Source organism: Leopardus geoffroyi, chromosome C3 (genome assembly GCF_018350155.1).
Source record: "Leopardus geoffroyi isolate Oge1 chromosome C3, O.geoffroyi_Oge1_pat1.0, whole genome shotgun sequence".
In the NCBI taxonomy this organism is placed as follows: Eukaryota; Metazoa; Chordata; class Mammalia; order Carnivora; family Felidae; genus Leopardus; species Leopardus geoffroyi.
Genome location: NC_059338.1, coordinates 57,338,319 through 57,360,434, shown reverse-complemented (window position 1 = coordinate 57,360,434; position 22,116 = coordinate 57,338,319). Strand labels below are relative to the sequence as shown.

At 46.4% G+C, this 22,116-nt stretch overlaps 2 protein-coding genes across 12 annotated transcripts in view; both read right to left on the bottom strand.

The window, feature by feature from the left end:
* Positions 1–10,425, bottom strand: part of F5 (coagulation factor V) — a 74,979-nt gene extending 64,554 nt beyond the window's left edge. The window contains exons 1-3 of the mRNA XM_045452992.1: positions 10,147–10,425; positions 6,084–6,175; positions 331–453 (exon numbers count right to left, since the gene is read on the bottom strand). Of these exons, the coding sequence (XP_045308948.1) occupies positions 331–453; positions 6,084–6,175; positions 10,147–10,304 (373 nt within the window). The 5' untranslated portion in view covers positions 10,305–10,425. The remainder of the gene's footprint in view (positions 1–330; positions 454–6,083; positions 6,176–10,146) is intronic.
* Positions 10,426–12,458: 2,033 nt separating this feature from the next.
* The window catches only part of LOC123585148 (selectin P), a 41,042-nt gene continuing 31,384 nt past the window's right edge, over positions 12,459–22,116 (bottom strand). For 8 of the 11 annotated variants that reach the window (XM_045452995.1, XM_045452993.1, XM_045452998.1 and 5 more), the window contains 6 exons: positions 21,078–21,290; positions 19,620–19,805; positions 18,295–18,414; positions 15,108–15,138; positions 13,790–13,845; positions 12,459–13,121 (listed from right to left, as the gene is read on the bottom strand). In XM_045452995.1, coding sequence (XP_045308951.1) covers positions 13,791–13,845; positions 15,108–15,138; positions 18,295–18,414; positions 19,620–19,805; positions 21,078–21,290 — 605 coding nt within the window. In that variant the 3' untranslated portion in view covers positions 12,459–13,121; position 13,790. The remainder of the gene's footprint in view (positions 13,122–13,789; positions 13,846–15,107; positions 15,139–18,294; positions 18,415–19,619; positions 19,806–21,077; positions 21,291–22,116) is intronic. The other 3 variants (XM_045453000.1, XM_045453003.1, XM_045452994.1) reach the window with 2 other exon arrangements.

Sequence of the window (22,116 nt, the reverse complement as noted above, 5' to 3'; positions counted from 1 at the left end):
AAAGTCTGTGGACCTCCCTGCCTTAAACCATTTTGCAAGGTGCATGTATTACTATTCTCATTTTACAGATGAACATACTGGAATTCAGGAAGATTAGGTAGCTTGTCCATCCAACTATAAGAGCAAGAACCTAGTGAGAACCTGAGGTCTAGATGACCCCAGAATTTGTTCATTTTCCTCTTTGAAACTTACAAAGGCAACAACTTTCATAATTACCAGTTGAAGGAAAGATTTCTCTAACATGTGGTTAACAATCTGCTTTTCAATGTTTGACACTGCTGTTAGAGTTGTACATTTTCCGCTGACAGGGGGATATTAAATTCCTCTTACCTTCTGAGAATTTACTGTATTTAATTCCTTGAGGGTGGATGCTCAAGGGCTTGTCTGCCTTATTCTTGAAGTGGACTTTCATGATATCTCCAACTTCCGCATACAAAGTTGGCCCAAGAAGTCCTATGGAAACAAGGATTTATAATGGGTCTGTGTTCAGGACTACCAAAGACAGAGCTGCTAAGCATGAACCCCATGAGTAATGGCGGTCGTTCCTCCTGGTCCTGAGACTGACCAGCTCATCGCCTCTACATGGCAGGCAGGTAAGGACAGGAAGGCAGAAATGCTTGGCATGTGCCCAAAACAAGTCAAGAGAGAGGGGGAATAGTTCTGACCATGTCCGCCCCATTCAGACCCACCATCATTTCTTGGAGATTACTGTCTTTGTCTTTGGTCAAGAAAAGAAAGATGGTCATTTTCAATTACACAAGATGGTTTGAGGGAAGGTGACTGGCTCCATGAGATCCCCTGAGGTGGGAGACCTCAGAGACCTCAGTGAAGCGAGGGAGCAAATCATGCAGTACTCTGGCCCTGAGGCAAGTTCAAAGTCCCTGAGGCAAGAGTGAGCTTGCTGGATCCAAAGAACTGTAAGAGAAATGGTGAGAGCAGAGTGAGAACAGATGAGGGAGGGGTGGGTCATGTGAGGCTTAGGGGGCATAGTAAGGACTCTGGATTTTCTCCTAAGTGAAATGGGAAATCACTGGGGTTTTGTGAAGAACATGTGCTCCTGACTGATTCTGATGTCCTTTAAATCTTGAGAACTTGTCACCAGAAGTCCTATTTCAGACAAGTGACAAAGAGTTGACCGCTCTCATTGCCAAGCCATCTGTAAACTCTGTGGGGCTGGCTTCTCTCCACTAGGAATCACAGGAGAGCAATATAATATTGATATAATATAATGATCATCACCACTGCCCATGAATGCCAGTTGAAGTCTGTGACCACAGAGCAAATCTTCAAGGAGATATTAACATACCCATTTTACAGATGAGGAAACAGCCTCAGAGAGTTTCAACATCTTGCCCAATAGTATGTAGCTAATTAGAGGCAGCTAACCTATCAGACTCTACATACTGGGCCTTTAACCACCTTTTAATAGTCCACCCCTCACGCTATATGTATTCATTCCCTCAAAACATATTCATTGAGTGCCCACATTGTCCTGTCAGCATTGTAATGGTGAGTAAAATAGGCACTTTCACAGAGCTTACAAAAAAGGTAGGAAAGCCAGATTTTAACAAATAATCCCACCAACATTTGATGACAAACTATGGTAAGTATTATGAAAGCCAAGTACAGAACACCCTCAAGAACATTTTACAGAGGGATTTCGTCCAATCTCGGACGCATGGAGGGGATCAGGGTTGGGAAATACTTCCTTGAGGAAGCGATGTTTTAACTGAAGCCAAAGTGGGATTAGCATGTGCAAAGGGTCCGCGGCACCAGAAAACTTGGCCTCTTTGGAGAACTGACAGATGGCCATGGCGAAGGTGAAGCTTAACAGGCAAGAGAAAGGAGCAGAAAGTGAGGCTGAAGGCATAGTCAGAGGCCCTGTCATGTAGGGCCTTGTGGGCCATTTAGAGTTTTCCTCTAAGAGTATCTGAAAGCCATTAGAGAGTTTTTAGCAGAAGTGAGACATGGACCAGATTTGGGGTTTTAAATCTCTGGCTGTGTTGGTGGAGGATGAGCCGAGGAGAATCGAGAGTGGATGTTGAGAGAGCAGATAGAAGGCTCCAGAGGGGTGATGTTGGTGAGTTACTGTAAAGTTACAGTAGTGGAGGTGATAAGAACATGCTAGAGAGCTCTTAGGAGACCAGACTGCCAGGCCTCAATGGATGGGATATGGGTGGAGGGTGAGGGGTCCAAGTTGCTGTGGATGGTCGGTGACACTCTGGCTGGGCAGCTGGGTGCAGGAAGGTGTCATTCTCTGAAAGGGAGGCCACTGTGGGAAGGTTTTGTTTGGTGGGCGTGGTAGGCAGAATGAAGGCCCTCCCTGAGGTGTCCCCATCTTAACTACTGGGACCTGAGAATATACTACCTTATATGGCCGAAGGGGTTCTGCCCCTTGGGAATGATGAAGATAAGGATGTCGAAATGATAATGGATGTTGAAAGGATGTTTCAATGGATGTTGAAAGATAGGATGTCTACCTATTGGCAAAGAGAAAATGGGACTTCTGAGACAGAGGCCCTACCTTTCTCTACTCCTATCTTTTTACCCACAGTTTTCTTTTTTTTTAAGTTCATTTATTTTTGAGAGAGAGACAGAGAGATAGAGAACGAGCAGAGGAGGGGCAGGATGTGAAGTGGGCTCTGCTCTGACAGCAGGGAGCCCAATGCGGGGCTCAGACCCATGAAGCACGTGATCGTGACTGGAGCCAAACTTGGGAGCTTAACGGACTGAGCCACCCAGCTGCCCCAGGACCCAGTTTTCTTATTCCTTTCGCTGAGCTCCCAGTGCTAGACTTTATGCTGACCATGTGCCTGAAGCTTTTTGTTTGTTTTTGTGTTAGCTCTGCACAGGGCCAATGAGGTCACGTGGTTCAATCCTCGTTTTGGAGACAGTGACAAAGCCCAGGACATGGGGGCAGGGAGGGTGGCTTGCTCAAGGTCAGTCACTGGGTGGCACTGCTGGGGTGAGAACTCAAATCTCCGGACTCTTGAACCTTTCTCTCCCACCTCGCACAGAGCGGGTTCAGAAGCCCCCCTTTCCTGAAATGGTTCCAGTGTCTACACCATTTCTGACTCCTGACCACATCTGGCTCCACTGGCTGACCTCTCTCTTCTGGCTGCTGCCCTCCGTCCTAGCTGCCGACAGAAGCCCCCACTGGCTATTCCCACCCACTGGGATGCCCCGGAGCCCACAAGAGGGCTATAGTGTCACAGCGTGCACCGGTTGCGTTGCCATGGGCGCCTCGCCCTGGCAATTTGTTGGCATCATGGGGCTGCAAATGCCCGGTGCCCAGGATAAGTCTTCTAAGTTATTTAACCTAATAAGACCTCTTGCTGCAGTGAGCGACGTGGAATGTTTATTTGCCTCCCTTTCGGTTTCTTCGGAATTAAGGCAACACAAAGCGATGTGTTCGTAAGTGCACCCCAAATACCTCCCCGCACATGGACAAACACAGGCCTGGACGTTGTCTGAGCCACCGTTCAGCAGCTCCGTCGGCCAGATGGCCCGAGACCCATCCCACCCTCTCCTCAGTGGCCGACAGTGAGGTGGGGGGAAGGAGTTGCCTATCTTGTGGTCCCAAGAAGGTAGCACAGCATGTACCAAATGGTTTTGGACTTGAAAACTATTAGCTGGCTATGAAGCCAGCTAACCCAGCCCCCTGCTCTCAAGGTGAACAACGCACTACAGAAAACAGGAAAGCCCGTCGTGGGGTTGTTTTAAAGCCCCTTCAGGGGCAAACATTTCTTAATCCTCCTGGAAAAAATTCGGAGTCAAAACTAACCATTTTCAAGCCCCAGACAGGATTCCCGAAAATGAGACTGGCCCCTCCACCTGTCCGCGGGTCCTCAAACCTCGCTGGACAGGCATCTTCAGACCTCTGGTCCTACAGCCTAGCCCCCATCCGCAATTCGAATGACTCCTGGGCTCACGCTGCAGAAGTGGCACATGACTGGCTCCAGGTTCGGCTAGAATCGTACCCACCAGATGGGTGGAGGAAACAGGGAAAAGGTACCAATGACACAGGACCAGGCTGGGGGATGGGGCAGGTCACATAGTCAATGGTAGTGTTTAAACCCAGAGCTTCTCAGGCTTTTCCTTTACCCCAAATTTGCCCCACTCTATCAGCTACTGTAGAGATCCAGTGAATAAAACACTACCCTTGCCCTTCAGGGGTTCATCGTTAAGTGACTTGGGGAGTTCAGGAAGGAGCTCCTTTTAAAACAGGTGTTAAAATGCCTCAGAATTCACATAAAACAAATGCGTAATGAGAAATACAGGGGTTGACAGAGAGGTGATGTTGTAAGTGCACAGGGCTTACACATAAATTAATGATCAGGTCTACTTTTATTTTTAAGTTTGTTTATTTATTTAGTTTTAGATGGGGGAGGGGCAGAGAGAGAGGGAGAGAGAGAATCCCAAGCTCCATGCTGTCAGCACAAAGCCCCACTCTGGGCTCGATCCCACGAACCGTGAGATCAAGACCTGAGCTCAAATCAAGAGTTGGATGCTTAAAGTACCGAGTCACCCGGGCGCCCTGATTAAGGTCTACTTCTAATTAATGAGGTTGAATCAGGAAATGTCCACAAAAGTTAATCACCTCAAAGGATTTTGATCACAGCACTCTCCTCTCCAAAACCTATCAATGACTCCTTCGTGGCTAAAAGAGAGTCTCCAGGCTGTCACTGGCCTTTCCATCACTCAGCACAGTGGCTTACACGACCAGAGATTCAATTCAGTCACTTGGCAAAAGCCACACAAGGCAAGGCTCTAAACACCTGCCCAGTTCTTCTTCTCTCCAGGCCTAATGAATATGTTTCCCAGCTCATTTTCCCCTCACCCACCTACAATTTAATTTAATTTAATAGTTCTGAAGTATCTGTCGTACATACAAAGCGTGGAGCCAGAGCTATGAAAGTGAATAGACTCTGTGACAGAGGACGGGGGATCCTTGAGCTTTCTGCCCTCAACTACAAACTTAATTTTATTAGTAACCTTATCGTCTGTTGCCTCGCCAGCCCCCGTGAAGGTGGTATCTCATCTATCTCCAGCTAATTCGGCCCAAGCTTTGAATCTCCTCACTTCCTGTTTCTTCTGAATCTGGTTCCAGCAATTATTCTCTCTCAGATATTGTTATCCTCCCCTTTTCCACTGGATTCTTCCCCTGAGCCCTTAGGTATTTTAAGTTACTGTATTCTTGTTTGTAAAACTCCAAAATTGTTGATTTGTGACTGAAGGGCAGGCTCCAGCCAAGGGAAGACTGAAGGTAAAGGGCGGTCAGAGGAGGCAGGACAGAACGGTTTGCACGGAGAGACAGAAGGAGGAGTTTGGGAAAGTTGACCCTCTTCAGTTGGTTAGTGTGGGAGGATGAGGGAATTATTGACCAGGGGGCCCAGCTGGAGGAAGTTCTCTCTTACCGGCCTCTATCATTCCTGCGGAATATAGTACCATATTCAAGATCCCAAAAACCCACTCAACCCACTTGCCTTGATTAAAGAAGAGAGGAGGGAAAAGGAGAGATTTCTCTTTGAAACTGATAGCTGTTGTACATCTCACACCATAAATAAAACAGGAGAAGAGATGGGAAAACCGATGCAAAAGAATCAGCCATATATGGTTCCTTTGAGTGAGTCTAGGGACCCAGACGGAGGCACCGGATTATTTGTTAAGGTTCATCCACACTCAAGGATAAGAAAGACAAGGTAAGGTTCTGTCTTGTCCACTACCGCCTGCTTCAATGCCCAGCCCATCGTGGGTGCTCAACAGTAGTCTGTTCAATGCGTGAATAAACTCAAAAGTTCAAACACTTCAAAGTTTTGTCGAGCTTTTTGATCAATGTCAAAAACAGTCACCTCATGGGCAAGAAGGGCCCCCTGCCTTGAAGTTCTCAAAAATATGAACCAGGGGCCCCACATTTTCTCTTTGCACTTGGACCCACACATTCTGTAGCCTGAACTGGTTAAAAACAACAAAAGCACGCATTTCTACAAAGATGGTGCTAAATAGACGGTTTACATATATACGAATATCAAATTATTCGTAGAGGTTTATCTTCAAAATTACATAGTATACTTCAGGCTTACCTGAAATTTTGGATCGTGGTTTTTCTTTCTGAAAATATGGTTCATACTCTCTGTAGACAATTTTCTGAAAGGAAGTTGCAAAACGATTCGAACTAGAAATAAAATACAAAAATTAATTTGAAAGGCATATAAGACATCTATATCTCATCACAAGACGGATGGCTTTCTCATGTCCTCAGATATGTGGTAGGAATACCAGTATTCCAATTGTGTTTCAGAAACCCAAGATTTTATAAACATGAATAATACGTGAAGTTAATAAAACAATTATTGATCTCTTTAAGAATATTCTGTTGAAATAACTGTTCTTTCCCAAATTGAGTCTGCCTTAACTAAGATACTCAAAATCCATTTTCTTTTTTTTTTTCTTTTTTGTTTAATCTTTATTCATTTTTGAGAGAGAGAGAGAGAGCACGGGAGGAACAGAGAGAGAGGGAGACACAGAATCCGAAGCAGGCTCCAGGCTCTTGAGTTGTCAGCACAGAGCCCGACGCGGGGCTCGAACCATGAACCACGAGATCACGACCTGAGCTGAAGTCAGATGCTCAACCGACTGAGCCACCCAGGCGCCCCAGAATCCATTTTCTAAAAAAGGACCTAAGATCATCGTGTGAACCCAAACGTTAGGCTTAGATTTTAAATGACTAAACCCACAACCAAATCCTCCATGAATAAATACATGGGCAATTCTTTAACTGATGAATCAAATACATATGTAAATTACCTGAGGAACATGGCAAAAAACCACTGATTTGGTGGACCCTATTTCTAGCTGAGAAGTTGGAGATGGGCTAATGGAGTAAAAGCCCTGGGGATTCACCCTGGAAACAAACAAATGAAATACCCACGTCTCAGAAAATGTTAAGTAACTTGTCCCGACGAGGATCAATGGAAAAGTGGCAGAGCCAAGACTCAAAGAGGTGAAACCCTTGTATTCATGGTAAAGTATCACAGAAGGGGAGTCAGGGAGAGCACTGAGCTTGCTTCTGGCCTTTTTTCCTTCTGCATCGCTAAAGCTGGGCACAGCGTTCCTACTGCGGTCTTCCAGATGAAAGTAAACGGGATGGTAGTTGGGGGAAATTTCTCAAAAATGTCTAAACCCGTTGAACAAACTGGCTTTGTGAGGCTTCCTAATCCAGAGAGGGTGCCCCCCCCCTAAAATCAGGGCCTCACAGAATGGGATACTCACCACGTTTGCTGCAGTATCTATATAGTGCAGTGGTTAAAACAACACGTTGTGGACTCAGTGTCTGGGGTTAAATCCCGTTTCTACCCCTTATTAGCTGTCTAACCTTGAACAATGTATTTAATCCATTTGTGCCTCAGTTTCTACAAGTGTGAGATGAGAATAATAGTAAAATCTTCAAGGGGCTGTTACAAGTATTACATAAACGGCTACCTGCAAAGGGCCTGGAGCCAGCGCGTTGTAAATATCCAATTCGTGCTAACTAGTCATATTTTTAAGAGGTAATAAAAGTTGGTTTTTAGTCTCCATGTTTTCCTACGAAGCAGAAAAATCGTTAACTGCAGTAATTCTTAAACTTTTTAAAATGTGGGATACAAGAATTGTGTTAATGTTTGGGGGCAGAATTTAAGGAAGTAGGAGTAAAGTGTTTTGGAAATGAGTAGTTAGCTATTCAAGGTACTGGGTTCTCAGTCGCTGAAAGCGTTCAGTAGAAACTAGACAACCACTTGGGGGGTGGGATTGGTGCTTAGGGTTGGGGGGGAGTGGAAGGTCAAACATCGATGTTAAAAATGAGCAAAGTTACCTCTGAGAGTTCTTAGAACCCAAGAATCTTAAGATTCCATATGGTAGCTGTGTCCCTCATGTGGGAATCCATTTCGATTTATTTAATTTTTAGTACATTCGGAAACAACCCTCCCCTCCCCCGCCCCCGATCTTGAAATACATGACCACGGATGATGGCATAAAAGCTTTACTAAGCAGAATCAGACTTTTATGTGGGGTGTGTATTTTAATTTTTGTTCAATAAGGGTATACTTTCTACCATATTTCACTGTACATATTGTGTGTACATCCTGAGGTATATCTGTTTTGATTTCGAACTGAATTGCTCTTCAAAACTAATCTAAGTAGAAAGCTGAAAATAATAGGATTTCCAACAACAGGCATGATGAATTTTTCATTTATGAGGATGCTCTAAAACTGATTTGATCATAATAAGAATCATATAAAGCTAGAACCCTAGAGGGGGAAAAAATATATGTTTTCGTTTTCAATACCTGTTACCTACATACATGTAAGTGACTGAACAAGTTTCCTTAGGGAAATTTTCAAAAACATTTACTTCAGACTTCAAACAAGAATAATGGATATATGTCACCTCTCAAAGGCATTCTCCTGCTAATACTGGATGAAGTAAGAGGGGAGATCTTTGCTTTGTCCTAAAATACACTTTGGCAAAGAATGGAATTGTCTAGACCGATCTCCTTAAAGTGAGTGCCATTCAGCTGCGGGTGCAGGCCACTTGAGCACAAGCTCTGAGTTTAGGCAGCCAGATATACGGATTAGATTTTTCACTAGAAAGTGCCAGAGAGAGAAATGACATGATTTGAGGTTCAAAAATATTGACAGTTGGCCTAGGTTATCATTCCATGGTCTGGGCGCAATAATTGGCACCAGGGTTATGACTCTTACGCGAATTCTGGAAACTCAACCACAGGGGAGGGGATCGGATAACCAGTCATGGTGCCCTGTGGACTCACCATGTGACTCAGGCTTTTGCCCTGTGTGGTTCTGCTTGTCATTTTCGGAGTCAACTACAGAAGGAAGAACAAACTTCCAAGCACAAGCACGGGGTGCCCCCGCGAAGGCAGCAAGCTGTTACTGTCTGCCCACGAGCAACAGAGATTAATGTTGGGAAGCCTGTTATTTTCTTCATGGTTTCTGGCAGTTTCCTAAGGCTGTGGGTGCGATCTAGATAGATCATCGACTTGAAAGACAATATTTAAAATAAATTTTTTGAATAAGGATTTCTTCTTATTACAAGACCAAGATAGTATGTAGTACCCTCCAAAATAACCCAGTTACAAAGCAATTCTTTGAAGGATCTAATGCTATACGCTACAAGACTCTTGAAATATTACATTATTTTTTGGCAGATTGCTTTGGTTTTGTAATTGTAAAAGAGGAACATGTCTTTCACAATCACGTAAACTGTGATGTTAAGTTAAAAAAAAAAAAACTTGAGTCACACTGAGAGGTTTACCATTAAAAAGTATAAAAATATAACTGGAAATAGTGAGTAGGTCCTATAATTTGTTTCATTGCTGGGAAGTCTTATTTTTTTAACCTTTCAATTAGGAAAAATAGTTTGCAATTCAAAGATAGAGTTTTATTATTTCAGCCACCTTTTCGTTACATAGGTCTGTTAACAGGGACCCTTCCAAAATAGCCCGGGGTAGACTTTATCCCAGGGACTAAGAATGTGAATAAAACGAACCACATGAAGCGGAAGACAAGGTAAAGGAACAAACATGTTGCACATTTACGGACCGATGATGGTTTGAAAGTCATTTGTAAGAACACAACAAAATTGTGGCAATTTGGCGACCGCGATTGGGCACTCTGCTTGTAATGAAGGCCAAAGCGTGCATCTTTAGTTTTAGAAGAGGAAGCCATGTGGAGGACGAAATAAATAATATGTAACTAGAGGTTCTAGAAAAACACGAGCCTTCCAAAATTCTGGCCTGGGACTTCGCAGGAAGGGCGAATGAGTTGCTTCTGCATCCATCACCGCACTCAACCCCCAATGAGCCGCTCTAACGAAACTGTATTCACCAACTCTTGAAAGCGGCACCTGTGTCTCCCATAACCTCGGAAGGACACACACTGCATCGTGGATACGCTGCCCCGCTAGAAGCAAAACTGGCAATTCTGTTTCCAAACTTAGCGATAAGGTTTTTTGCTTTTTTGTTTTTCCCGCTCTGTTTTGCTGCGCAAGCCCCGCGATTGCAAAGGAAAAGCTCCCTAGAAGAGGTAACTTGATGATCCCCGGGGGTGGGGGGGGGGGAAGCCCAACGGCCACCACAGCCGCCTCACCTCGGGTCTGCGGGCTCGGGGTGGTAGTCCCAGCGGATGCCCTGTGCGGCCACGTAGAACTGCCTCAGCCGCGCCGCCTCGGCCCCCGGGCGCCCCCAGCCTGCGCAGCCGGCGCCCAGGACCACCAGGACCCAGAGGCGCGGGCAGCCCGGGGCCATGGCTGCTTCCCCGCTCCCGCGCGCCGCCGCCGCCGCCAGCCGGGGACCTGGGCCGCGCTCGCGTCCGCCGCCGGTCCGCCGCCGGTCGCGCCCCGCGCAGCAGGCCGGTCCGCCGTCGCGGCTGCAATGCGCCCCGGGAGGCTGTGGGTGGCGGTGTCCTCCCGCCCTTCGGCCGGGGCGCCGAGGCCGCCGCGGCTTCCAGCCGTCCTCCCCTCCTAGCGCCCCTCCAGGCCAAAGGGGGTTGGCTGGGTCCGCGCCCGCGGGGACGGGAGGGAGGAGGCAGGGCGAGGGGTTGGTGAATGTTTTACCGCAGGTTGAGAGAAGGGCAGAAATGGAGGCCCTCGCGGGCGGGGCGGGGCCCAGGGGTTAACGAGCCGCGGGCAAAAGCGGTCCGGCCCTTGCACCTGCTGAGCCCGCTGCCCCTCGCCACCCACCGCGAAAACGTCCACACCTGCTACGCCCTCTGCAGTTCCCAGGGCGGCGTCACCCCACGCCCCTAGCCGCGTCGGTCTCCCGATCTGGGGGAAAGGGTATTCTGCTGTGGTAGGGGCACAGGGACACCTTGCAATTGCAGGGGAGGAAACGGGGGCCTGAACCCAGGCACGGGGCCGGCAGGCCTGGACCACCGCACTGACTGCTGCCCGCGCCCAGCTCTGGCCGGAGGAGGGCCCAAGGCCACGGGGCAGCACCGCAGAGGCAACCAGCAGAGCAGACCTCAGTCCCACTCCCCGCGCCGTGCTGGCTTGGGTCGGCGACGCAACCTCTTTAGAGCTCGGTTTTAACATCGGCCCAAGAGAGGGATGAGAGTCTTTCCCCCATGCAGTTGTTAGCAAGATAAAAGAATACTGTGAGGTGCCCGATTCGCCCGCAGCTGAGAGGAGCCCGCACACGCGTATTACTCCGGTTGTGTTTTTTCCCGCTGCAGGGCGCCCCCTGTGTCTCCCCGAGCACTGGGCTGTTTCACAGGGCCTTAAGATCTTATTTTGCCCTTGCTAGAAAATCGGAGGCTTAGGTTGTCCGAAGCATCACTATCGCTGTCCGAGGTTCCCCGAACCTGCGGGCCTCCAAGCTTCTGTCTCAACGGTTTGTCTCGGTAGATTGGATACCTTGTAATGGGGCACCTCGCACGAGGTGATGTCACGTGACGTCGGGCCCCCTCCAGGCTTCACTCTCCCTCCACGCAGGCTTCTTTCTGTCTGCTGCTTTGCTGATACTACTCTGCCAACTTACAATGCCCATCTCTTCGTCTTTGCTGCCCACTGGTTGAGTTCAAATAGAGTCCTACCCATCTCCCGGTAGGAGAGTATCTCCCGAGTCTCCTTCTGGACTCAAGTTGCCTTTCCCACTTTATGAGCTCCTACAGCAGTATTCAAACAAAACACTCGTATTGCTCGCCCTCTGTTACTTTGCCGGGATGTCTATCGTTTCCCCAATTAGGTGATCAACTGTTACAGCAGGAACAGGGCCTTACTCTTCTGTATCTGTGACAGCAGTGGTTTGAAAGCCGGTCCACCATCAGAATTCCCCAGAGGAGCTTTTACAAATGGCAGATTCTGACTTGAGACACAGGGCCGGTGGCCACCGTCCTGCAACACCCAGCCCAGTGATTGGTCTAAGATAAGCAGTCAGAGATGCTGTCGACAGTATATGAGAAGCTTTTTAAGAGCAGCGAGTCCCTAAATCCGCCAAGGTTACCGCTGAAGCTCTTGCAAAGTTACCGTAACCCTTTAGCTAGATGGTTTTGCCATTTTTATTTGCATATGCACCCACATGTTGTTTGTTCTGCATGACACGTTTACTGCCTCACAGAGACAAGCCAACTGTCCCGTTTGGCTATTTTTTGGCATCAGTTCCGGATAACTACTGTGTAACTATCAACAACCTATGCATTAAACATGTGGTTTAATAAAGAACATCTGTTCTTTCTTACAGAACATTCAGGTGATAAAGATTTTTTTTCTGCCTCTCTGATTTCCTGACTTTGTTTTCTTCTCTGATTTTGTGTTGGGTGGGGAGGTGGTGTGGTATATATTTGCTGACTGAATGAAGGGTCAATCTACCATTGGGACAGCAGTTATTATGCATTACATTGATGTAAACAAAATGATGTACACAGACCTTATTGAACAAAACGTCAAATAATAGAGCGTGGTATTTGGGAAGAATCCTTTTAATTGCACATTTGAATTTTGGTCTTGAGGTCCTTTTGGGCGGACTGACCGGTGGAGGGAAGGCGACACGTGCCTTCCTGTCTTGATTCTTGGTCTTCTGCACCCTCTGGTGCCAACCAGAGGCTTCTTGGAAGGCTTGCAGCCAGGGTGTGATAAGCTTCATGAAGGGCAAGCACTGGAGACCCCAGAAGACCTTCTAGAAGTCCCCTCAAGTCACAGATACCACCTGCCTCCCAACAAAGTAGAGTATGCCTTCCTCCAATCCAAAAATAGAGGCATTTTTTTTATGTTTCCACGGTCTGGTCTTCTGGTAAGTCAGATGCTTCAGTCTCTGGCTAATGAGTCTTTCAAGAAAGGGACAGCTGGGCAAAACCCACAGACCACTGCAGGCATCCAGTCCTGGCTGCTGAGGCTTAAGGAAGAGGTGAAGCAGGAAGGGTGGGTGGAGAGTTCGGGCTTGTGGCACAATCCTTCTGCTGTCATCCAGGACTAATCTACAGGAAACTTCATGCCTTTTTTTTTTTTTACAAGTATTTCCAGAAAGCTGCAGCAAATATGCCACAGTTACAGCCCAGTCTGGCAGGAAGCCTGATGTTCAAAAATAGGATCCTATGGAGTTCAGTGAGGTGACCAGGAGGACAGGTCTCTGAAAATGAGATGAAAGAAATTGAAATAATTACATGTTCCTTCAAAGCAAGCAAGCAAGCAAGCAAGCTAGCTAGCTAGCTAGCTCTTAGCATTTCTGTCCCTGAGGATCAACATAAGCTCTTTCTAGATTCTAGATAATCTGCCATTTAGGCTCCTTTCCTTAGGAAACCCAACTAATCATACTGAGCTTTGGGGGACAGAGAAAGTAACCAATTATTTTTGTGTTCCAGCAGGTCACATAGGGGATTGGCTGCATGAAAGTTTGTAGAATGTTTCCAGGAGTGTGACTTGTGGTTATCAAGCAAGGCCGCGGTGTTTTTTCTGTTTGTTTGTTTCTTGGTTTGTTTTTAATATATGAAATTTAGGTCCACAGTGTTGTTAATACCACCGAGCGGCCATTAATGGGAATGTCACACATCCCGAAAGAAGTTATGTCTTATTAGAGCATTTCTATCCCGGAGGAAATGGGAATCCTCGCATAAACTTACTTTCTATTGTCACTCTACTGACGTACCCTGTCCCCTGCTGCCAACGCAATTTCCTTCAAGACTTAAAAATTTAATACATGCTTAAAATGTAACTCATGATTATATACTAAAAAGTCAAGTTTTAGTATTCTTTCTCTTCCCCCCACTTACTTCAAAAATATCTTCACGGGTGACTTACCTTAAGGGCTTGGGTCAAATGCAGCATTTGTGAAAACTCCGTATGTTCCTAGGTGGCTAAAGGACAGAAACACAAAGATTTGCCATGTGGTGCTGGGGCCTTGATGATGGTGCAGCACAGAGTTCCTGAGACATCATGCATGAACACCCGACCCCGGAATTCTGCTTTGAAACGCTAACAAAATTAGGGCTCCTGGGTGGCTCAGTTGGTTGAGTGTCTGACTTCAGCTCAGGTCATGATTTCACAGCTCCTGAGTTCGAGCCCCCCGTTGGGCTCTGGGCTGATGGCTCGGAGCCTGGAGCCTGCTTCCGATTCTGTGTCTCCCTCTCTCTCTGCCCCTAACCTACTCGCGTTCTGTCTCTGTCTCTCTCAAAAATAAATAAGCATTAAAAAAGGTAACAAAATTAAATGCCTGCAATATTTTGGAGATGCCATTTAACAGCTCTGGGCAATTTGCGTTGCACGTACACCCTCGTTAAGTTATTGTTGAGCTGTAGGTACTGAGTACCCGCTATGCCTCTTCCTGGGGAGAAGAATTCCTTAGAAAATACCCAGGCTTGATATCTGATCATCTGGCAAAAGTTATCAAAGCATGGTAGTACTTCCCCCTATGTTTGTTTGTTTGTTTTCATCTTCACAATGATCAAGAGTTCTACTGACATTTAGTGGGGGAAAGGGCCAGGGGCACTGGATAGCCTAATAGGCATATGACGCAAAAGATTTATCCTTCACTCCATACAGTTTTAGGATATCTACTCAATATTCCTGTAGGTGAATAACCTCTGAGTCTAGAACTTATCTTGCTTTAAATATAATAGCGTATTTTTTGTGTCTTTTAAATTACAATTGCCATGTGAATTGAGAGAAGGTTATAACAGGTTTTCCAATCCTTTCCCAGAGTCATTCATCATTAAAAAAAAATCAGGTTGGTGCTGGCAATGCCTCTGATGCTGTTTGAGTCACTAAAAACTGTTGGTCACTGACTGTTGGTCTTTACGGCTGTTGACCCAAAGGTGCAAGCCTCATCACATCCACTAGAGTAGTCCCTCGGCTTTAGCGTTTTATTTCTATCATGTATCACTTTCCCTTTCATTTCTCCTTTACTTTACAATGAGTAAATCACTGATTTTTTTTTAAAAAACACTGTGTGTAGTTAGGATATATTATCTGTGTATTTGACTTTAGAATTAGTAAGGGGGATTTTGCAAAAGTTTTGTTGCAAAAGGGGGACATTATGTACAGTCATTCTGATATATCACAGTGAGTTAAAAAGTCAAACTAGAAAAATTTACTCAACCATGCAACATGTCTCTCTTACCTTTGAGGGTTCAAGGGGCTTTCTCCATCATCTGGAATAAGCAAGAAGACACAAATGATTGGTTTAAAGGGAAAAAAAACTAGATGAACGAGAAAGGTCATCAATGGTAAGAGTCATTGGGGAAAGTCTGTTACTGATTTTCACACAGGCTCATTATCAGGGGTGCATTGGGAACAAGCTGTGCATTGGGACCCGTGTGGGGCTGAATGAAAACATTTGACAGTATGTAATCCACACTCCACTCATGTTTCCTCTCTTGCTTTTCAGTGACAACCTCTTCTTTGTCCTCTGGTCCTTGCTGTCAGCCTCTCGGCTGTTTTTGGTTGCATTTGACATTGAGATCGCTGGTTCTTGAAACCCATTTGTTTGGCACTTGAGGTCCCCTGTCATTGCAACCTGTGTCACACTCCCCCAGCCACTAGTTGGGAAGCTGATTGTGTAAACAAATCCATACCCACATAACAAAGGCTGTTTTCTTTCTCTGGTAACATGGGTGACCAGGGCCTCCTGTCTTAATCCAAACAATGGGCTTGCAGAGTGGAAACTTTAAATATGGCAGCCGGCCTGCCCATCGTCCCGTGGAGAGTTAAAAGGGGAAAGCATCTTATGGCTAAATAAATTTAGAAAACACTAAGCCAAATGAAGGGGAACAAGTATATTTATTACAGGGCACTATTGAGCCTTCAATGTGATAATGAATGTGCATTTTGAATTTGCAGGAGAGGAACAGAGTACGCAGCATTTTCCTATTATTTGACCATAGAGTCCTATAAAGTTAAAATCACATTGCAGTGGGTCAAGGAAAATTCCCCATCCTCACAAATGAATTTATTTGTTTTTATTTTTAAAAGTTTATTTATTTATTTTGAGAGAGAGAGAGAAAGAGAGAGAGAGAGAGAGCACTCACACAAACAGGGGAGGGGCAGAGAAAGAGGGAGAGAAAGAATCCCAAGCAGACTCTACGCTGTCAGCACAGGGCTTGATCTCATGACTGTAAGATCATGACCTGACCAACGGAGCTACCCAGGCGCCCCAGATTTATTTATTATTAAAGATATTGGAGGATGGGCGGCTGCCGGTCTCTCGTCATGGTCTGGAGGGTTCTTTGGCAACATCTCAAATCTAAAGAAAGAACTGGGGGGGGGGGGAGGCCAAAGGCAGAAATAATGTGATTCCTACATGGTTATGGAGAATAGGTTCTGGGTCTTAGGAACTCTTGCTTCTGCCTTCTGGATTTGGTTAAAGAAACAGAAATGTCGCCCAGAGGGACTGGTTGCAGCTCTTTAAGCAGAGTGATGCTCTTTCTTTGTCTATCATCCTACTCACACATCCACAGGAGAGTATGTGAAGGAACTTTAGAACACCAGCCTCAATGTGATGGTGATTCTGTGATTGGAGAGAACTTACAAGTGCGGAACAAGAGGGTCTGCCCTAGAGCAGTTAATGATCAGAGCTGAAAGTCAATTCCATGAGAGCTCCATCAGGTATGACAGCCATTCTCAGTCACCTGCATTTGAGCATTCCTGACCCCTCTGATGCCCCTTGTTACCTTCCATGAGAAATGATGAAGAGCCCCATTAGTGTGTGAAGAGAGGTTTCTGAACTCATGACTGAGCATCCGGACCAGACAAAGAAAGAATGTTTTAATCCATAAGAGATGGTTCCCTTCTTTCATCCTAGGCCAAGCTCTTTTCTTTTCTTTTCTTTTCTTTTCTTTTCTTTTCTTTTCTTTTCTTTTCTTTTCTTTTCTTTTCTTTTCTTTTCTTTTTTCTTTTCTTTTTCTTTTCTTTTCTCTTTTCTTTCTTTTCTTTTCTTTTCTCTTTTCTTTTCTTTTCTTTTCTTTTCTTTTCAGTTTATTTATTTGGCAGGGGGGGGGAGCAGAGAGAGAGGAGAGAGAGAATCCCAAGCAGGCTCCGCATGGTCAATGCAGAGCCTGATGTAGGGCTCGAACCCACGAACCATGAGATCATGACCTGAGCTGAAGTTGGATGCTTAACCAACTGGGCCACCCAGGCTCCCCTAGAGCTCCTTTTTTGATGAACAGTCTGGTAAGCACAGCCTCCCTCATAGAGCGTCTTCATCCATTGGGTCACTTCCCTGCTTCCATCCTGCATCAGCCCCGCAAGTTTTCAGGAGAACGTACAGATCTCTCAGTGTGCCACCCCAGATCATGACTGAGCAGCTACCCTCCACACCTCCGGCTCTATCTCTCGCTTCCCCCACAGCATTTTTGGTTCAGAGGCACCAAAATGCTGAACGTAGCGCCTGCCTGGCCACTTACCCCTTTCAGGTCTTTCCACACACCATTCTCTCTGCTGGAACTCTATTTCCATTTATTTCCCTTTAGGGAAATCCTTCTTATTCTTCCAAGGTAGAGCTTAAAGAAGCCTTTGCAGACCTATCAGTTTGGTTGGGACACCTCTCTTTTGTGTTCCAGTCATATCCAGGGTGTGTTTTGGCCTCATACAGGTACTACTTCAGCATTAGCTTAGATTTCACGTATCCGTCTCCCTACTGGGCTTGCACAGTCTTTAACATCATGGCCATTACCCTGGGTCCCACTACCAAGCACTGCCGGCCAATAAATGACTATTGCATGAAAGAAAGATGAGGAGGGAAGCATGGTCCTTTCCAGTTGGTCTTGGTGGTAACTAAGGTTACCTAGACCTGAGGCCTCCAAATGCCAATGGGCCAAGGGGCATCATCAGAATTTGGAGGGGAGGGCTTTTGAGAAATTCAGTTTTCCAGACCAATTTCCAGATCTCTCTTTATAAGGATCTGTATTTTTAAAAATTTTTTTAAATGTTTTTATTTATTTTTTTGAGACAGAGAGAGACAGAGCGTGAGCAGGGGAGGGGCAGAGAGAGAGGAAGACACAGAATCAGAAGCAGGATCCAGGCTCCGAGCTGTCAGCCCAGAGCCCGACGCGGGGGTTGAACTCATGGATGGTGAGATCATGACCCTAGCCGAAGTCGGACGCCCAACCGACTGAGCCACTCGGGCGCCCCTGTAATTTTTTTATAAAGGTGATTCTGATGCGAGGTCAGTTCCCAAGATAACTTCTCTTGGGCTTGTTTCCTTTGAACGCAAACATGTTTTCAAACATGAACTCCTGACGCTGTGGTTTCATGGCCCCTCCCTCGTGACACTAAAGGAAAAAAGAAGGAGAAGACTCTTTCTTATTTACCTTTTTGCCTGAAACGCTTTCTTAGGAGAGCCAGGAGGGTCCCACACGTCACCAAACCTATTGTAGAAGCCACTGCCCCGCCAAAGTAAGTCAGGGCTTCCTGGATAGTCAGCGGCCCTGCTGCAAAACAAACATACACACAGGGCATGAGAAGCATGTTGTGCAGAAGACCATCATTCTTCCAGAAGGGCCCCGAGAAGGGCCTCGGAGCTGTGAGATCAAGTCCTGTGCTGACAGCCTGGCACCAGACATCCGGAAGCCATAAGACTACTGCAATAGAATGCTAACCGGGGCCCAGTTCTATTCCTAATGCTTCAACATCAAACATAATTTCCAAGGGAGTCAGGTGAAGGGGCCCTAATAAAGTGGATGAAAGGATTACGGGGGGTGGGGGAGAGGGGCACGTGGGTGATGGGCAGGGAGGAGGGCGCTTGTTGGGATGAGCACTGGGTGTTCTATGGAAACCAATTTGACAATAAATTATACTAAAAAAATAAAAATAAAAATCTAAAAAAATGTGAATTAAATGATTAAAGAAGTAGAAACTTAAGCAAATAAAATAAACCATGGGTAATTTTTTTTCTTTGGCAATCAAAGACTTAGTTATGCAACAAAAGGTGGTCCTGACAAGCCGTAGAGAAAAAAATGAAAAAGAAAAAGGAAGTTGGGTGAGATAAGCCTTACAAACAGATGAAGCTTCATTTAAACAGATCCATGTGTTTTTAGAGGCGTGTGGTACAGAAAATTCTTCTGAGATCATTAATTAGGAATCTTCACGAAATAACCTCCCATTAAAAAAGTTCTGAAACTTCAAGATGTGTTTATTACACACAGGTTATAAAGACATGAGAGGGTGCATCTGACAAATCTGAGCTCCGCACTGGGGTGGGGATTGTCTGTAGAGTCATTGAATTTAATTTCCACTGCTCTGCAGGAGGCAAGGAGATTCTGCTTGATTCATTGTGAAATATTTATTAAACATAGGGGAAACCCAGTGAAAGTGAGACCACTGTCGGAAATACACAGAACAGGGGCACCTGGGTGGCTCCCTTGGCTGAGCATCTGATTCTTGATTTCAGCTCAGGTCATGATCGCAGGGTCATGAGATCAAGCCCCACATCAGGCTCCGTGCTGAGTGTGGAGCCTGCTTGAGATTCTCTCTCTCTCTCTCTCTCTCTCTCTCTCTCTCTCTCGCTGTCCCTCTCCCCCACTCATGCCCTCTCCTCTAACGAAAGAAAAAATAATTAAAGAAATACACAGAAAAGGAATACTGATTTTGTTATGTTCCTTATCAAATGACTTCCTAATCCATATGGAAAATATACCTTGGCAGGTTGGCATGGGGGTTGACCACTGGCCATTCTCTTGGCATGCAGTTCTCGCTGAGCCATTAAGTAACTGGCCTTCTGGACAACGGAAGCTGCAAGTTGAGCCGTAGCTGAAATTTCCCCAGGGGTTGGAGCAGTTCATCGTGCCTGGCTCGGTAACATGCAGCTCAGAGCACTTGACGGCTGCAGAAAGAAGGAATGCGGGAAAAACAAACATTCAGAAGGAAGGTAACAGAGATTCTGGTTTCATTTGTGACCTGGCTAGCGTTGCCAGCAGCTGGCGTAGGAATGTGAAAGATCAGAAAGGAGATGAGCCACTGCTGACATTCACACCAGCTCCTCCAAGATCACACATACTAAGATGTCGGCTCAGAGGATGACAGCTGAAGAACCAGGAGGGAGCATTCAATAAATACCTCCTAGTGGTTCCATCAGTCTTACCTACAAAAATACTATTTTCAGTATTTGGCTTCTCAAAAGCACCGCTGTTCTAAATGTTATTCTTACTGCCATGGGCAATTTGCTGGCATGTCAGCACGTGTTTATTGAGACACTTGGTAAGCGTTCAGCATGGCTGGCCTCTGGAAGTTTGAATGAAGTAGAGAATGTCACCCCCTTTAAACTTTTCTTCAGGGAGGGGCGCCTGGGTGGCTCAGTCGGTTGAGCGTCCGACTTCAGCTCAGGGCATGATCTCATGGTTCATAGGTTCGAGCCCTGCCTCGGGCTCTGGGCTGACAGCTTGGAGCCTGGAGCCTGCTTGGGATTCTGTGTCTCCCTCTCTCTCTCTCCCCCTCCCCTACTTGCACTCTCTCCGTCTCTCTCTCTCTCAAACATAAATAAACGTTAAAAAAAAAAAAAATCAAACTTATCTTCAGGGAACTTCGGGTTATTGTCCCTAATTTGTAGATAGGAAACTAAAGCTCAGCAAATAAAGTTGAACTCAAATAAACATTCTTGAGAAATGGTGACATTTACAAAGCGCTGTTCCAGTGCTTCATGGGGAATACAAAGACGGGAGAGACACGGTACTTCCCGCAGGGGGTGACAGCTCTTCCAGAGGTATCATACATGGCATATCTTTTCATTCAGGTTCCAGCTATGAAAAAACGGCATGTTCACACTATCACATAATTCGTGGAAGGGCAGCGAGTATTTCACAACTCGTACGCTGGGTTTCACGTTCCGCATGCTTGCTGTCCTCATACACTTGGACATTTTACAAGCGTTTCCTCCCTTACGTCTTCGAGAGCAGGCCACTCGCTCGTGACACAGCAAGGGGAGCGGCGACACGCCTGCGGCAGGTTACCTCTCACTGGGATCGGTGGGGACTTCACCGAGGAGCCGACACGTGAAGGGGTCGTTGGGGCTGGATGCGATTTCAACAGGTAGGTGCGACGCTGTGCGTGGGCGCCAGCTGGAAGATAGCACCCGAACCGCCTGCCCCATTGCCATTACCTCTGCACGTGGGAGCTCCCGCCGTCCATTGTCCCGAAGGCCTGCATCTGAGAACACGGCCTCCCGTGAGGGTGAATCCAGCGTGGCATCCAAAGTAACACGTGGTATTCGGGCCAAAGGTTCCCAGACCATGCCTACAGGACACTGTTCCTTGCTCCAGAGTGATGAGGCCTGGGCATCGAACCTCTGAGAGAGGAGCTGATACCACACCTGCTGTGAAAAAGCATTTCCATTCAGAGAGATCCCAGTCACCCGGGGCTTAACGGTGTGAAGACTGACGTGGCGTAAGCGCCTTCCACTCTTTCTGTAGCAACGAAGGCTCTAGCGACAGCTCCTCAAGGACGTTGAGGAAAATTGGCGATCTCAGGTATGGAAAACCAGGTGAGAAAAAAAAGTACTGAAAAATACCCTTGGGGAGGTAATGCTCTAGGCCCCAGGAAGAACGGGGTGTGGGGCATGAGGTCAATGTTACCAATACTGACAAAAGAAAAAAAAAAAGAAAGAAAGAAAGAAAAAGGAAGATTTGGTGCCAAAACGTAGAAATTCAGTAGAAAGCGAAATACGCACAGGCCAATTGCCTGCCCTCGCTGCTTCATTGGGACGTGGCATTGCCTGCTGGTCAAAGGTCAGCACGAAATGTAAGGTATGCACGATGCCACTGGCTTTGTCGCTAACTTTCCATGTCGCAGAAAGATGTTCATGACCTCTCTCTCAGTTCCTCGATTTGAAAAACTGAGTTAGTGACCCCCACGCCTTGTACTTCTCATCACAATGAATACATGGAGAACATGCAATTGACTCAGTAAAGGTCTCTGAGCAAAAGAGGCCAAAATTACGAAAGAAAATTTCTGCTTAAGAATTGGGGTGCCTGAGTGGCTCAGTCGAGAAAGCGTCCGACTTCGGCTCGGGTCACGATCTCACAGCTTGTGAGTTCAAGCCCCTCGTCAGGCTCTGTGCTGAGGGCTCGGAGCCTGGAGCCTGCTTCGGATTCTGTGTCTCCCTCTGTCTGCACCCTGCCCCCCACCTGCCACGTGCACTC